We start from the raw sequence: 16,850 nt of genomic DNA on the forward strand, positions 1-16,850 counted from the left end.
GTATGGATGTTATTTTTTCCTAACAGTTTGATTACATAAGTTACCTTTTTTCTGCCATAGAATATGTATTTATGTGACCAAAATTGAGATGCCACTACATTATTGAGTAGAAATTGAAAACAGAATAAGGAAAGATAAGCTGTATTCATAGATCTTTTATAACAAGTATTTTTATACTTTTATGTTTTCTATTTTTATACATTATTATAGCAAGGGATATTTGAAAGGAATATGGCACTTCCTTTGTATCAGTGAACTTGAAAAAGCTTGTGAATATTTTTTTGTTATCCTTTCATTTGAGGTATGGCACAGATTACGATTTCCTTCCACAACATAGGAAAATTAGATTCTAGGATAAAGATTGCCCTTAGTTGGGAACAAGACTGGAATTCCATTGTTTGGGACGATTGACCATTTTCTGGGCTAATTTAGTATTGTATGGGTGGCAGATCATTGTTTAAAAGCATGGATTTGAGCCAAGTTACTTGATTTATCTTAGTCCTATTACTTCTAAGCATGTGACTGTATTAAAGGACTTAACTTCTGTGCCTCATTTACCTAATTTGTAAAGTGGGTATAATGATACCATTTACTTCAAGGGACAATGAGTGGTACATAATGTAATATGTTTAATGATATTTATAATATTAACAAAAGTAATACTAAGATTAATGTTAATTTGAATGGCATTGATAAAAGATACATTCTATGGTGATTGAAGAAAGGACTATATGTCAATGGAAGTTTTAAAAGCATTAGAGGAAAACATGAGTATATATTTATATAATATTAGAATAGGGAAGGCTCTTTATGATTTAGAAATGAACAAGGTCAAAAAACAGTAACCCGAGGGAAAATATGTGTAGTACATAATAATAACACAAGGTTAAATTTGTTAATACACAAGAACATTTATAAATCATTATGGAAAGCACAACCCTGTGGGAAAAGGGCAAGACACTTAAGTAGCTAAGAAATATTTGGAAAAATTCTCAGCAATACTCCAAGTTAGGTACTAAACCTGAAATGTTTCTCCCCTATCAGATTGGCAAGGATTGAAATGTTACTCAATGTTGGGAAGATGAGGCATTCCTAAGCATTATTCATAGGAGGTATGAATTGATAGACTTTTGAAGAGGTATTTGGCAGTAATTGTCAATTTTAAAAGCACAAACCCTTTGAACTCCCAGTTTCACTTCTAGGAACTTACCCTACAGATTCATCACAGAGGTTGACCTCATAGATATAAATTAGTTCACTCCCTGAAATAGTCATCAAGGAGATTTAGGAAATAATGTTACTTCTCTAATGAAATACTATACAGATTTTTAGAAGAATAGTGAAGATTTATATATGTTAACAGAAGGATATTCAGGACACATTAAGTAAAAGAAGAGCAGGCTGCTGAACTGTGTCATGAAGGATACACAAAAAGCCATTAAGTAATAGCTACATGTGGGAAGAAGGCTGTCAGCTACCAGGGAAAAAGGGGGCATTGTTTGTTTATTTGTTTGTTTTTTACAACGGGTATTTTGTTACTTTTATAGTTTAAAAAAAGCTAAAAAAAGGTTTGCACTTTGTCTGTACTGGGTATAGTAGTTATCTATTGTTGCATAATGAAATACCCCCAAATTTAGTGGCTTAAACAACAAATATTTAATCTCATAGTTTCTGAGGGACATGAACTTGGGAGCAGCCTCTCTGGGAGGTTCTGACTTTGGATGTCATGAGATTGTAGTCAAGCTGTCAGCTGGGGCTGTAGTTTTCTCAGGACTCTACTGGGTATGCTTCCAACCTCACTGATGTGGTTCTTGGCAGGCCTCAGTTTCTCTTTGGCTCTTGGCCACAGAGTTCAGTTCCTTACCTCATGGATTTTTCCATAGGGCTCTTCACAACTTGGCAGCTTTGTTCAAACTGAGCGATCTAAGAGAGGGAAGCCAGCACCCAAGATTAGGCTAATCTTGAAAGTGATACATCATTACCTCTCCGGCATGCTATTGGTCATACAAATCAGTCTCGGTATATTGTGGGAGGGTGTGAATTCATACACAAGGGTATGAATATCAGGAAGTAGGGATCACTGGGGCCATCTTGGAGGCTAGCTACCTCAGTGGGTCTATAACAGTATATATCTTTTGTGACAATTTGGGATTTTGGAGAAGTAAATTAGGGCAACATTTGATGGGAACTTTGCTTAAAAAATTAGTTACCTCCTTGCCAATCCCTATAAGTGTTTGCTCTTCTTTTTCAGGTCCAGCACAGAGTCAAATGCAGGTTCCATCAGGGTATGGAGTGCATCCTCAAAACTATATTCCTCCCTCAGGACATTATCCTCAAGGACCTGGGAAAATGACCTCATTGCCATTGGATAGCCAATGTGATTACTACTCTGGTCTCTATACGGTACCGACACAAAATGTGGTGACTCCTAATACAGCAAACCAACAACCAGGAGCACAGCATATGTATGGCAGGGGTCCTCCTGCCCCTCATATTGTGGGATCCACTCCGGGATCTTTCCAGGGTGCCGCATCGTCAACATCCCATTTGCATACGAGTGCCTCCCAGCCGTACTCCCCTTTTGTGAATCACTACAGTAGTCCAGCCATGTACTCTGCCAACTCTTCTGTTGCTTCTCAGGGATTTCCCTCTACTTGTGGTCACTATGCTATGTCAACTGTTTCTAATGCTGCGTATCCTAGTGTTTCGTATCCCTCTCTGCCTGCTGGTGATCCGTATGGGCAACAAATGTTTACCTCACAGAATGCTCCGACTGTCAGGCCGGTCAGAGATAATTCGTTTTCTGGTCACAGTACAGCCATCGGTCATCCATCACCGCTTCCACCTCCTCCCTCACACCAGTACCACCAGCAGCAGAGTCTTTCAGGATGCAGTACTCTCTCGTGGTCAACTTCAGGCCTTCCGTCAACCCAAGATAATCTCGTCCGAAACCACACTGGCACCCTGGCTACAGCCAGCAGCAACCCAACAAATACTGGTAGGTTGAATGGAAAGTTCACCAGAGCATGGCTGAAAATCAGTACATTTCCAGTCAGGTTTTTATTTGCATGAAGGTTTAAGATGGTATTGCCTAATAGAAAAATCGGAAATTAGCTCACCTTTGCAGTTTATTTGCTTTATTTATTGTCGTATTTTGCAGCATCTCCCTGAACCCTTCCCCTTCACCTATTCAGTTAGCCACCCAACCATCTATCTTGCGTAGCTATGTTCCTTGTCATGACGGGGATCTCAGTCGATATTTATTGATATATTTCATGCCTCTGCAGTAGTTGTCTTTAGTATGAGTTAGGTCAAGGACAAAATAGGAGGGTCCATTTGGGTATATGCTTTGCTAGCCACTACTTTCTTTTTTATATTGTTCAACCTTGGGACAGTTGCTATTCCAGCCAGAGCCCGACTCACTATAGAATGCCACACTGGTTTCTCTAAGTGAGCCCCTGTTAGTGCTGCTCTCAGAAGATAATATATGTGTATATAATATGTAGGAATACATACTAAAGCTTATGTTTTCTCTTCCCAAATTGGTAAATTAGGATGAAGGCTGGGGAAGATGAAGAAAGATGCATGAAGAATAGTCTTGTAGTTAGTCTTTCTGACCTTCCTAAACCAAGATGTAGTTAAATTTATTAGTTTAAAAATTATGTAAGTTATGTAGTCATTTTAGTGTGGGGTTTCCATATCATATACTCATTTTAATTCAGCTTGTAAGCTTGAACTTAACAAAAACACGCTCTTGAACTGAATGAAAATGTATGTAAAGAATGGGAACTGGTGAATCTGTGGTAGTTTTCTGAGTGATGTCTTTAAATTATATATCAGAATTCAAATAGCCATAAGTCAAGGATGCCGTAGAAAAGTATCCTTCCCTGGACAGTTAGATTATTTAAAATTAAAATTATTTAAAATTATATCTGAACTGTATATTTGAGATCATCTATTCTTTCACTGCAGTTATTTAGAAACCCTTTTGGTTGCAAGCAGCTAATAGTGGTTTAAACAAAAAAGGTGGTATTTTTCTCACATAACAAGATGTTTAGGTAGATGTAGTGGATCCAGATGTCCTCAGTGTCTTTTCTCTCCCTAGTCTACCATCCTTAGCGTGTTGGTTTCTAGAAACAGGAGAACTTCTATGCCTGTAGACATCAAGTCCGAGTTAAAGACAGGAAGAAGGGAAAGGAAAGATGGGGTGGTGGCACTGACAGATTTGCCCTATTATTTGCCATAGCTGTTTTAAAGGACAATCCCTTATTTTAGGGAAGGTTAGAAAATGAATACTTAGCTTTGTAGCCTTCGTGGCAGAGGGAGGCAAGAAAGAAAGGGGTTGGCATTTGACTGGGTCTTGGGTGAATCAACTTGAAGCATCTGTCACAGTTCCCAAATCTGGCTGTGCACCAGAATCACTTGCACAGATTGTGATCTTCAACCTTACTTACTAGAATAAAATCTCCAGGCTAGTCTTGGGAATCTATATTTCTGACTTGATCTTATGATGCCTAGTAAAAATTCAAATTCTGTTTCTTTTTGTTATACAGATGAGGAAAGCTATCCAAGTTGGGTTGCCTGCTTGTGGTCATTAATGTTACAAACCAAGTTTGTCCTGGAGCTCAGTTTCTTTGACTCTCAGCCTTGCCTTCTCAGAATCAGGGCTTTCTGCCCCCTAGAAATTCTGTTTTCTTTCTCTCTTCTTGCAGCAGTCTTTTTACAGATCAGCTTATCCTAAGGTCCCTCTTACTTAAGGATTTTGTGACTTTCGGGACCAAAAAAAAAGAAGAAATGCAGGTAATTCCTATCTTATTTCTGAGATGGGAATGGGACCCTGGATGGAACCAAATTATACTGAGATGTAGGATCAGGGAAATAAGGGGCCACTTGGCTAATGAAAAGAATACCTAACTGGGAAGTGCTATCCCTGAAAAAAATATTGAATAAAGAATACAAATAATTACAAAATTACCTTCTATTTGAATAACTAGTAATTAGTTCTTTATATAGAGAGATGGGGTATATTTCCATTCTTTTAATCCTAGTACTATACTGTGAAAGCCATAGTAAATATAATTTTAGATATTAATTCATGTTAAATGGGGGTTTTTTTGCCTTTAGATTGGTAAGTTACTTTTTAATTATAGTTTGGAGATTGACAGATATATCTCAGGTTAATTTGACACTTGTTTTTCACTATTTCAAAAGAAATAAAGAGGTTACTTTTAAAACCTACTTTGAAATGAAATATTACGGAAGTTCCCAAATTTTCTCAGTTGAGTTGATGTGTATCAATATTATTTTCCATGGTGCCCCATGCAACTTAGTAGTAATAGTTCATAAGGTATTTGACAGATATCACTGTTTTCTCTTAGAAATTTAAAACATCCCCAAAAAAAAAAAAAAAATTTAAAACATCCCTTGGTAGTTTTTTATAATAAAAAATAAATATACATAGAGTTCAAAGAGATAGATAAAATGGAAAGTAAAAGTTTCCTACCACTAGAAATTTTGGCCACTAATTTTCAGAGATAATCACAGTTAGCAATTTTTTGTGTATCCTTCCCAAAATTCTCTACACATATACAAGTGTTCTCTATTAGAGGTATCATAGGCACACACATACATACACACTTAAGTTAATCATTAAATAGCGAGGAACTATTTTGTATGATACACTAAATAACATGAAACTATTGAAATTTGTATTTTTTGGTTAATTTACGTTAATTTTACTAAATAAAACCCACTTGATCTTAGTGCATAAATGTACTATATTGGAACATAATAAACTGAATTCATTTAAAAAAAAACAAAACATCCTTTGGAACCCCGTGAATTTTTGCCAGGGTGACTTGGGTGCCTAGGTACAAGGTTTGGTAACATGGGAACATTGATTTAAATTTTCTAGAAAGACAGACAACTTTTAATTGCTTTGGATGCCCTTAAATATTGTCACATTAGAATAATGATCTTAGCTATTAAACATAGTTTTGCGTGAAATTCAGCCATCGAGTAATTAACAAAAATGATTTCACTTTTTTATTACTTGATTATACTAGTTTCATTTTCAGGTGTAACAAAAGTTCTTAAACAGTTCATAAAGTGTTGACATCCAAAAGCATGAACCTGAGTTCAGTGATTACCAAAAACATGTTGCTGCATACATGCTGTTATTTTTAAGCAGTCATTGAGTTCATTTTCAGAAACATTGGAATAAGAGAACCTCAAATGTTAGCTCACCTCTTTATTTTATAAGAACATGTCCGTACAATTCAGCACTAGAACTTCAGATTTTTTTTTTTTTTTTTTTTTTTTAATTAAAAGGTCTATCCCAAGTATGTATGTCTGGGGTGCTGTGTTTAATTGTTAACTTCGGGTGAAATTTTGGCTGGTGTGTAGAGTGTCATTTCATTAGGACTGTTACTGTAGGTAAATCTCTGAAGGCTTAGAAGGTTTTTTCCTAGTTTGGGATGAAGTTAGTTGAGTGTGTGACTTTGGGATATAAAGATAACCATCTTTTTTTTAAAGATTTTATTTATTCATGAGAGACGCACAGAGAGAGAGGCAGAGGCAGAGGGAGAAGCAGGCTCCCCAAGGAGCAGGGAGCCTGATGTGGGACTTGATCCCAGGACCCCGGGATCATGACCTGAGCCGAAGGCAGATGCCTAACCATCTGAGCCACCCAGGCGCCCGATAACCATCTTTGATAGCAAGATGAGTATTGAAACATCATTTAAAATCATTTTCTTAGGGCGCCTGGGTGACTCAGTTGGTTAAATGACTGCCTTCAGCTCAGGTCATGATCCTGGAGTCCCAGAATCAAGTCCCGAGTCAGGCTCCCTGCTCAGCAGGGAGTCTGCTTCTCCCTCTGACCCTTCCCCCCTCTCATGATCTCTCTCTCATTCTCTCTCTCAAATAAATAAAATCTTTAAAAAATAAAAAGCTAAAATCATTTTCTTAAATTTTTTTACTATCCCTTTGTTTTGAAAAGTATATAATTTTAAAAATTAGCAAGATAAATCTTGGCTAAGAAGTAGAGTTTTGCCAGAAAATATTATTTTCATTAAAATTATTTTTACTTTTTTTGCTTAAAGAGAAGCACATATTAATAGCATAGTATGAAATAGTACTGTCTAGGGGTGCCTGGGTGGCTTGGTCATTGGGCGTCTGCCTTCGGCTCAGACCCCTCCTGGGGTCCTGGGATCGAGCCCCGCATCGGGCTCCCTGCTCGGCAGGAAGCCTGCTTCTTCTCCCACTCCCCCTGCTTATGTTCCCTCTCTCACTGTCTCTCTGTCAAATAAATAAATAAAAATCTAAAAAAAAAAAAGAAAAAGAAAAGAAATAGTACTGTCTAATTAATGGTGTTTTACTATGTGCAATTTTATAAAACAAAAAATATTTTTAAAAAACTACTTATATAAAAAAAATAATAAACATCTATATAATCCTGTATATAAATCCACAATATACATGACATCAGTATCTAGTTACTGATAAGTTAATGTATCTGTCGTCTTGGGGTACTGATGTGCCTGAGGAAAAGCAAAATAAATTCTCAGTTTTCCCTGATATTTGAGCTGCAGTCTGAAGAATGAATTCCTCATGTATAAAGCAAATTGCAGGCAAAATAAATATTTAAATGTAAAAGGCAAAATGTAGAAACTTTTTAGAGAAAGTATGGAAGACTACCTCTAGAAACTTGGGAGTAGGGAACACTCACAACACAATATAATAAATTATAGGTATAAAGAGTAAGCGTGCTCAACTTGACTAATTTCGAATTAAGAACTTTTCTTCACTGAAAGACATGAAGAAAACAAAAAGACAAGCCATAAACTGGGAGAAAAAAATACTTAAGTGTATTTATCCAGAATACGCAAATAATACATACAAATTAATAAGAGAGCTGTAACAACCCAAGGGAAAAAAAAAAAAAAAGATGAAATGAAAACACACTCAACCTCATTAATAATCAGGAAAAGAAAATTAAAACTAGAGTGGGATATCTTTTTATACCTAGCAGCAGAGTGGTAAAAATTTGAGAATCTGACCATACCATTGGCAAGGATATGGAATAACAGAACTCTTAGACACTGTTGTTGATAGGAAGATCTATGGGTTCAATATTTTAGGAAATTTTGGCAGTAGTGGAATTGAAGATAGCCATACCCTAAAATGCAGCTATTCCACTTCTAAAATTTGGTGCATGAGTCACCCAGACTCTTGCTAAAATGCTGGTTCTTACTCACCAAGTCTAGTATGGCCTGGCTTGAGATTCTACATTTTCATCAAGTGTCTGCAAGAGGTGTTGCTAGCCTAGTGACCACACTTTGAATAGGAAGGCTCTAGAGCACCACGTCCTGTTCTAGATGGGTAGCACTTAAAGGAAATGGTGACATTTGCTGGGGATACTGGGCTAAAAGGACTAGTCTGCTCTCTAGGCCCAAAGACCTTATTCCCCACAGGCTGCCCCCAGGCTAAGGGGATTCGGAGTCCCTTGCTGCACACCTCCACCCACGTGAGCTGTGGCACACACCTTGAGAAGCTCTACCCTAGAGAAACATGCGTATCTGCACCAGGGCCATGTTCAAGAATATTTATGGCAGCACCGTTTGTGAAAACAAAAAGTGGAAACCCAAAAGTCATTATAGTGGAATGAATAAATAAATTATATCCTTCCAGGGGTGCCTGGGTGGCTCAGATGGTTGAGCATCTGCCTTCGGCTCAGGTCATGATCCTAGGGTCCTGGGATCGAGTCCCACATTGGGCTCCCTGCTCAGCAGGGAGCCCGCTTCTCCCTCTGCCTCTCTCTCTCTCTCTCTCTCTCTGTGACTCTCATGAATAAATAAATAAAACATTAAAAAAAAATTATATCCTTCCAATGGACTGCTGAACAGAAGTGAAAATGGGATATAGGGCTGCACTCGTTAACACGAGTGAATCCCAGAAATGTAACATAGGAGGTCATGGAAGAATACGTGTAGTATGATATTACCAAGTAAAAAAAAAACAAGCAAGAATAATGTTTAGGAATATTTGTCTGTGTGGTAAACTATTTAAAAACAAAAGCAAGGGAGTAATAAACACAATTGAGGAGGGAGGACTTACGTGAGGAATATGCTGACACTGTCAGCAGTTTTGGAAATGTTTTATTTTCACAACTGGATGCTGAGTTTGTGGGTATTTTATTAAGGTTTTATAGGTGTATATGTGTACATACGCATATAGGTATCACATAAACTCAGCTGTAACAATTATTTTATGAAAGAAAAAAGTTTGTGACATCAAAGCGGGGAGCCATTGTATTCCTCTTTACTGGGAGAGAGTATGACAAGTTCAAGCGACTGGAAGACGACCAGTGAAGCTAGAGAACTCCGGCCAGGATGAGGCTAGGGACTTAGGATCATTCCAGGCCTCATTAACCATGTTAGGAAGTTTTGCGGATAAAATGTTTCGTCTCCACCCTGAAGCTCTGGCAGAATTTTGAAGGATTATAAGCATGTTGGAGACTGGCTGTAGTGTTCTGGAACAGAGAGGGGCCCTGTTTAAACTACTTATCTTTGACTTTGTGCTTGGAATTGCTTTTGAAAAATTAATTGTGGGAATAGTTTGAGGCCTAGGACGATGGAGTTGTTCTTGATAGAGGCTTTTTGCTTTCTTCTCCCAAGAGCCTCTAGGTACTACCTGCTTATTGCACTAATTCAAGTCCAGAACTCTAGACTTCCTGGACTCTCAATGTTCCGAACCAAAGCCACTGGTGTTTGAAAGGTCTGGTTTCCTGGTTTGTCCTTATCCTGAGGTTATAACCCTTCAGAGCACTCTCTTCAAAGTGGAAGTACGGGGTACCGTATCAGGTACCCCATCCAGTATGCCCTGGCATGTGTCTTCTGTTTCCCATGCCCTGCAGGGCCACAGAAAACAGCAGATCAGCTTTGCAGCAGAAAGTGAAAGCAGCTTTGAGTGTTGGCTATTTCTCTGAGTCAATTTTGTACAGATTTTGGCCCAGGAATTCATTAATAGCGTGTTAGGTCTTTGATGATTTTAGGAAAGTATTTTTAAAAATAGTTTTCAGGGAGCCTGGGTGGCTCAGTCGGTTAAGTGACTGCCTTCGGCTCAAGTCATGATCCTGGAGTCCCAGGATGCAGTCCCGCATCCAGCTCCCTGCTCAGTGGGGAGTCTGCTTCTCTCTCTGCCCCTCCCCCCACTTGTGCTCGCTCTCAAATAAATAAAATCTTTTAAAAAATAGTTTTTAAAGTTATCTTTGATGGCAGGTTTGGTCTTTACCTCACCCATCTTTACTCTGTCTTCAACCACCTTTCCCTTTTCTCCATCACCCAGTATTAGATGATTTTACTTTTCTTAGTTTCACTTTGTACTGTTAAATATACTTATCACTCTGTTATATTTTAATGATTCTATCAGTTATCTAATTCTGGTTTAAAACAAAAATGATTTACTATTTTTCAGAGTTCTGTGGGTTGGTTGGACAGTTCCTCTGATGGTTTTTCCTGGACTCACCCATGTGTCTTCATTTAGCTGGAGACTTGGCTGGGTTGGAAGATCCTAGAACTTCACTTAGGTGTCCAGCAGTTGGTGCAGATAGTTTACTGGGGTACCTAGGTTTTTTGACACTTAACTAACTTCCTTACATGGTAGTCTCAGGACAGCATTTCAAGAGCAGAAGGGCATAGCTACAAGATGTCCTAAGATTTGAGTTCTGGGATGTGCATACCATTACCTCTGCCACATTCTGTTGATTAAAGCCAATCACAAGGTTAGCCCTATTTCAGGGGGAGGGAAAATAGACTCCACTTCTTAATGAGAAGAATTGCAAACTACTGTGACCATGTTTTCAGTTTCCCACAATGATGTTTGTCCTCCCTAAAAACGATGAATAGCACATTTAGACTCCTTCCACCTTCTTTCCCATTCCCTATATTTATATCATTTGTACACAGTGGGACGTATAACATGTTTTTTTCTTAATTTTTATTTATTTATTTTAAGTAACCCAGTGTGGGGCTTGAACTCACAACGCTGAGATCAAGAGTAGCATGCTCTTCCGATTGAGCCAGCCAGGCGCCCCAACATATAACATGTTTTGTTCTGTCACCACATTCCTACATTTGTTTTATTTAGTCTTAGCACTTCTAAGTTTGTCTCTCTATATATGCACACACACATCATGCGTGTTTAAACATACATACATGTATGCACATTCATATATGCATATGTTCAGTATATTTTCACTGCTCACTAGTTTTTTGCCATAGGTTTTTTGTTTTAAAGATTTTTTTTTTAATTTATTTGACAGAGACACAGCGAGAGAGGGAACACAGTAGGAGGAGTGGGAGAGGGAGAAGCAGGCTTCCCGCTGAGCAGAGAACCCGAGGCAGGGCTTGATGCCAGGACCCCGGGATCATGGCCCGAGCTGAAGGCAGACGCTTAACGACTGAGCCACCCAGGCTCCCCACCATAGGTTTTTTTTTCCCCCTTTGAGATATAATTGACAAACTATGTTGTGTAAGTTGAAGAGATACAATGTGATGATTGATATATGACACACATATGTATTAGAAAATGATTACCACAGTAGGGTTAGTTAATATATCCATCATCTCACATAATTACCTTTTCTGTGTGTGTGGTGAGAACATTTAAGATTTACTGTCTTAGCAGCTTTCAAGTTTATAAAACAGTATTGTTAACAATAGTCACCATGCTGTACATTAGATCCCCAGAACTTACTCATCTTAAAACTGAAAACTTATAGGGATGCCTCCGTGGCTCAGTCAGTTAAGCAACTGCCTTTGGCTCAGGTCTTGATCCTGGAGGTCCAGGATTTCCAGGATCGAACCCCATGTCTCCAGCTCCCTCCTCAGCGGGGAGTCTGCTTCTTCCTCTGACCCTTCCCCTTCTTGTGCACTCTCTCTCACTCTTTCTCTCTCTCTCAAATAAATAAATAAATAAAATCTGTTAAAAAAACACCTGAAAATTTATGTTGACAGATGGTATGTTTATTGTGGTGAGCATTATATAATTGTCAAATCACTATGTTGTACAACTGAAACTAATATTATATGCCAGTGAGTATACTTCAATAAAAAAAAATTAATAGTTTATACCCTTTGACCAACATCTCCCTATTTTCATCTCCCCCCCCCCCCCCCCCCGCCAATGCCAGGCCCTGGAAACTACCATTCCACATTCCACTCTGTTTCTGTCAGTTAAACTTTTCCTACATATAAGTGAGATCGTGTACTATTTGTCTTTCTCTGACTTATTTTACTTAGCACAGTATCCTCAAGGTCCATCCATTTTGTTGCAAGTGACAGGATTTCCTTTTTTATGGTTGAATAATGTTCCTGTGTGTGTTTTTTATTCATTCATCCATCGGTGGACGCTTAGGCTGTTGCCATGGGTTTTTCAGTGAGCTCTTGGTTGGCTGAAGATTATACTCTAGATTGGTCAGTTTGAGCTATCACAAAGGCCCACTATGAATCACCTGTGCTTTATTTATTTCAGACGTCCAACCTAGTCTTACCATTGAATCCTTACTTAGTTCCATTTGAAATACAGCCTCTGATTAGTAGCAGTAAATAAGATGTGACAGTTTATAATACAAAAGGGGATCTGAGCTGATACTAGTAGTATTTGTGGAATTCATGGACTACATTACTGCAGAAGCAGAGAACCTCTGTTCATCTTAGGTACCATTATGTAGTACAATAATGAATTAATAGTAGCGATCATTAGTAGAGAAAAATTGGGGTTCATTTTGTTTAAAAAGGTAAGGAGGCTTATGACATGTTTTAGGAAAGTTGCTGTTAAAGATTATTAAAACATTTGGTGAGTAAGTTTTCAGTTTATCTGGAAATCATTTCTTTGGACCTTCTTATTTTCTCTATATAATACTAGATAAATGTGATACTACTGATGTTTCTACAAGAACTTCAGATAAACCATATTTTGTTGGTATTTTAATATTTTCAAGTTGATTGCTGTGGATGAAATAGTTTTTTGTCTTCAGTTGCAGATTCTTTATCTCGTCCTGTTATGCAAAATGTTCAGCCTCTCAAGTCCAGCCCAGTCGTATCCACTGTTTTATCAGGAGCCTCATCAACACGAACACCTGCAGCTGCAAATCGCCCAATTGAGCCGGTAGCCTCAGTTACACAGCCATCAGAGCTGTTACAACAGAAAGGTATTTAAAATTTTAATTTTAAAGTTTATTTATTTATAATCTCTATACCCGATGTGGGGCTCGAACTCATGCCCGTCAGATCAAGAGTCACATGTTCTTCTGACTGAGCCATCTACGTGCCCCTCAAATAGCTGATTTTTAAAAAGTCAAACTGTATAATCGTAATTTTTAGAAAATAAGAAATGTAATTTATAATCTCAATTCAAACACTATTTCCTTTTTATATATTAACTTCCAGTCTGTTTATGATTATTTTTTACATAATTGCAGTCATAGCTTACATACCATTTTGTATATTGTGGTTAGATTTATTAAATTATACACAGTTCTTCATATATCCACATAGTCATTTTCATGGCTAATAGTTTATTGTTTCAGTGTATTATGATTGGCCAATCCATCCCTCTCCCATGGAACATTTGTTTCCTATTTTTTAAAGGTTATTATAGTTTTAGGATAAAGCATCCAAGATTTTCTTATTTAATGAATCTCCATATCCTATTTGATGATTTCTCTACTTGTTATTATTAATGAAAGTAACTTTTGACCCAGTTTTGGGAATGAGAAGGGTGAAAATGAAACTGTAAGCCATACCTTTGCAGCATGCACAAACAATGCAGTTTATTCATTTGCTTGTTTAATATTTTTCATGTGTTAAATAAGTGACAGGTAATAAAATGTGTTGTTTTGACCCTCTTTCCCAACTTTGCCTTTTATTTTGGCAGTATTTTGGTTTTTTTTTTCCTGGCTAAAATTCCGAATCTGTTGGTGTTTCCAGTTGAAATACTGTATTTTTCATGTCATGAGAGGTAACTGAGATGTTATTAGGAAGTTTGTATTTCCAGAGCAACCATTAGTAATATCATAGGGACTATACTTAACTATGTAACGACAGCTTCTCACCTTGAATATGAAGAATTCTCTTTCTCTCTCTCTTATGTTCTGAAACTCAGAAAAAGCATTTTAGGTTGATCTCACTACTTATTATCTGTTGAGTATGTGGTCAAGAGTACTTTCTATCATTTGATCAGATTATACATTATAAATTTTCTTATTTGGCTTTATAGGAAAACCAACTGCAGCACCATGGAGTGTCCATGGATTCCCAACAAGCCAGTGGGTATATTAGGAATAAAATCTAGTTTTTTATAAGCATTTGCTTTTAAAATGAAGGACTGGTAGGAGAATTTTGCTTATCATGAGTGGAAAAAACTTAAGGGCAGGTTGAACCCATAACTAAATGAGTATCTTTCCTCTACATTAATGACTGCCTTCCATTTCTTAAATATTATGCTCGTTTGACCACCCTTCACATTGCCCCTCCTAATATTTTTCCTATTGTATTTTCTTTTTTTTTACCATTTTACTTTAAGTACCATCTTACTGTTTTACTTTGTCTTTTTGCAAACCACATTCCCACAAAATAACCATGTTTCCTTTTTTTTTCTTACTAATAAGATAGATTTAAAAAGATAGATTTGAAAAGAGGAGCTACCATTTATTGGGCATTTACAACGTGCCAGATACTTTATATTTATTATCTCATTTAACCCGCATTGCAATCCTATAATATTAGCCCTGTTTTACAGATGAGAAAAGTGAGATGCACAAAGATTAGGTATTTTCCCCCAAGATTGTAAATTACTCTGCCCAAGTAGCAGAGTGAAAGATTTTTAACTCAAACCTTTTTATCTTTCTATAAAATGAGGCTGAATTGTTTAGTTGGCTGTTAACAAACTTTCGATGTACCTAAGAGAAGCTCCTTGAATAAGTAACAGAAAAGAGAATACTAGAAACATTTGAATGGTAGCTTTTATTGTTCCTTTTTCTTAAGTAAGAGATTGGTTTATCTTAGTGGCCTTTTTACCTTTGGATGGATCTGGATGTACAACCTAATTGTGTGAGGTAGGGCTACCGTGTATGTTGTGTGAATTGTGGTTTGTGTGAGGGGCGCCTGTAGTAGTTGGTGGTGTGTGAGCTGCATAAGCTCTGCTGTGGTTCTGATATGACTGCTAAAATACTAATGCTGAAAAGAGATTAATATTTTTCTCCCAGCTTCAAAGACACCCTTTCATAGTTATTCTCAGAAGGACCTAGCATTCTTACACTGGTCTTAAGACAGGAGGCTGCAAAGTTTTGCTTACATATCCTAAAAAGTTTTTGGGTAAACTCTGTAAACTACTTGAACGTTTTTTAGATTGACATCTAAAATTTTTCACCAGAAGTCTAAATAGTTGAAGCTATGTAACTTTTCAACATCATGCATATGTTGACTTTAAAATAAAGACGTTATATTATTCTTTGTATCCACTAGAATGAACCTACCATTGTCCTTTTAAAAAAGGCCCAAATGAGCCTTTCTTTAACATTTTTCTCCTTAATGTCATACTGTTTCCCCTGAATATAGTAATATAATATATTCCTTTTTTTTTTTTTTAAAGATTTTATTTATTTATTTGACAGGGAGAGACCCAGCGAGAGAGGGAACACAAGCAGGGGGAGTGGGAGAGGGAGAAGCAGCCTCCCGCTGAGCAGGGAGCCCAATGCGGGGCTCGATCCCAGGACCCTGGAATCATGACCTGAGCCGAAGGCAGGCGCTTAACGACTGAGCCACCCAGGCGCCCCAGTATAATATATTCTTAAGCTAGAAATTCTTTTATCATTCTATCATACTTCTCTGCCATAGTAATATTATATAAAGTGAAATTTTACATTTTGCTTTATTGTCTATGACCATTAGTGTCTAAGCGTTAGCATTTTTTCTTCTGGCTTAAACTGTCAGTACAATTATTGTTAGCATATAGTTGGTCAAAACAACATGTAAAAATTGTGAATTTGCATATTTTTTATGGAAAGTACATTTTGACTGGAAATATATCTTTCAGTGAGATGAATGGCTCTCCCCCATCCCCACCATAGCTTTGTGTACCTGAGTTGTACATGACTCATTACTAGAATAAGATAAACTTTAGGTAAATTTCATTCATAGTTTTTATTTTCACACATACAATTGTTAAGAAACTTTGTTCAAGTAAAGTAGACAGGAATGGTATTAAAAGGTTTTTATTAAAGCAGTATTGTTCTTTGGAGTTTTTTAATGTGTTTAACCTGAGTTACATGTCAGAAATTTTTATTGTTTGTTCGATGTTATTTTCCAGATAGTAGCATTATTACTTTCATGTAGCAGTTTACAATTTTAAAGTACCTTTAACTTTTATCACTTGATCATCAGGTGAAGCAAGCATATCATATTTCATCTTCCTTTTATAGAAGAAGAAATGGAAGTTTAGAGGGGTTAGGTGTCTTACCGAAAGACACAACCTCCCTAGGCGGGTTGCCAAGATCAGTACAGATCTTCTGCCTCCAAACCTAATACTTGTTTAACTGAATCACCAATTATTCAAAATATTGTGAATTTCATTGTACCATTGCCAGTACAGTATCATATCCTTTAAATGTATTTTTATCAAAGATTCCAAGCTGTGATGGAGGTCATTTGTTTTATGTGTGGTATCTCATGTAACCTAATTGGCAAAGGCAGTCTTCATTTTCAAACCAGTGAGAAAAATTTTATTCTTTGTCAGAAAATCTAATTTCATTTGTTTAATTTAAGGAAATGTGTTCCTAGAGTTTCAACAGA

At 37.1% G+C, this 16,850-nt stretch overlaps 1 protein-coding gene across 4 annotated transcripts in view; it reads left to right on the forward strand.

The window, feature by feature from the left end:
* Positions 1 to 16,850, forward strand: part of SEC24B (SEC24 homolog B, COPII coat complex component) — an 88,025-nt gene that overhangs the window by 17,571 nt on the left and 53,604 nt on the right. For all 4 annotated transcript variants that reach the window (XM_035030259.1, XM_035030260.1, XM_035030262.1 and 1 more), the window contains exons 2-3: positions 2,252 to 2,998; positions 13,037 to 13,210. In XM_035030259.1, the coding sequence (XP_034886150.1) occupies positions 2,252 to 2,998; positions 13,037 to 13,210 (921 nt within the window). The remainder of the gene's footprint in view (positions 1 to 2,251; positions 2,999 to 13,036; positions 13,211 to 16,850) is intronic.

This window comes from Mirounga leonina, unplaced genomic scaffold, assembly GCF_011800145.1.
Source record: "Mirounga leonina isolate KUSES-001 unplaced genomic scaffold, KU_Mleo_1.0 Mir_357, whole genome shotgun sequence".
In the NCBI taxonomy this organism is placed as follows: domain Eukaryota; kingdom Metazoa; phylum Chordata; class Mammalia; order Carnivora; family Phocidae; genus Mirounga; species Mirounga leonina.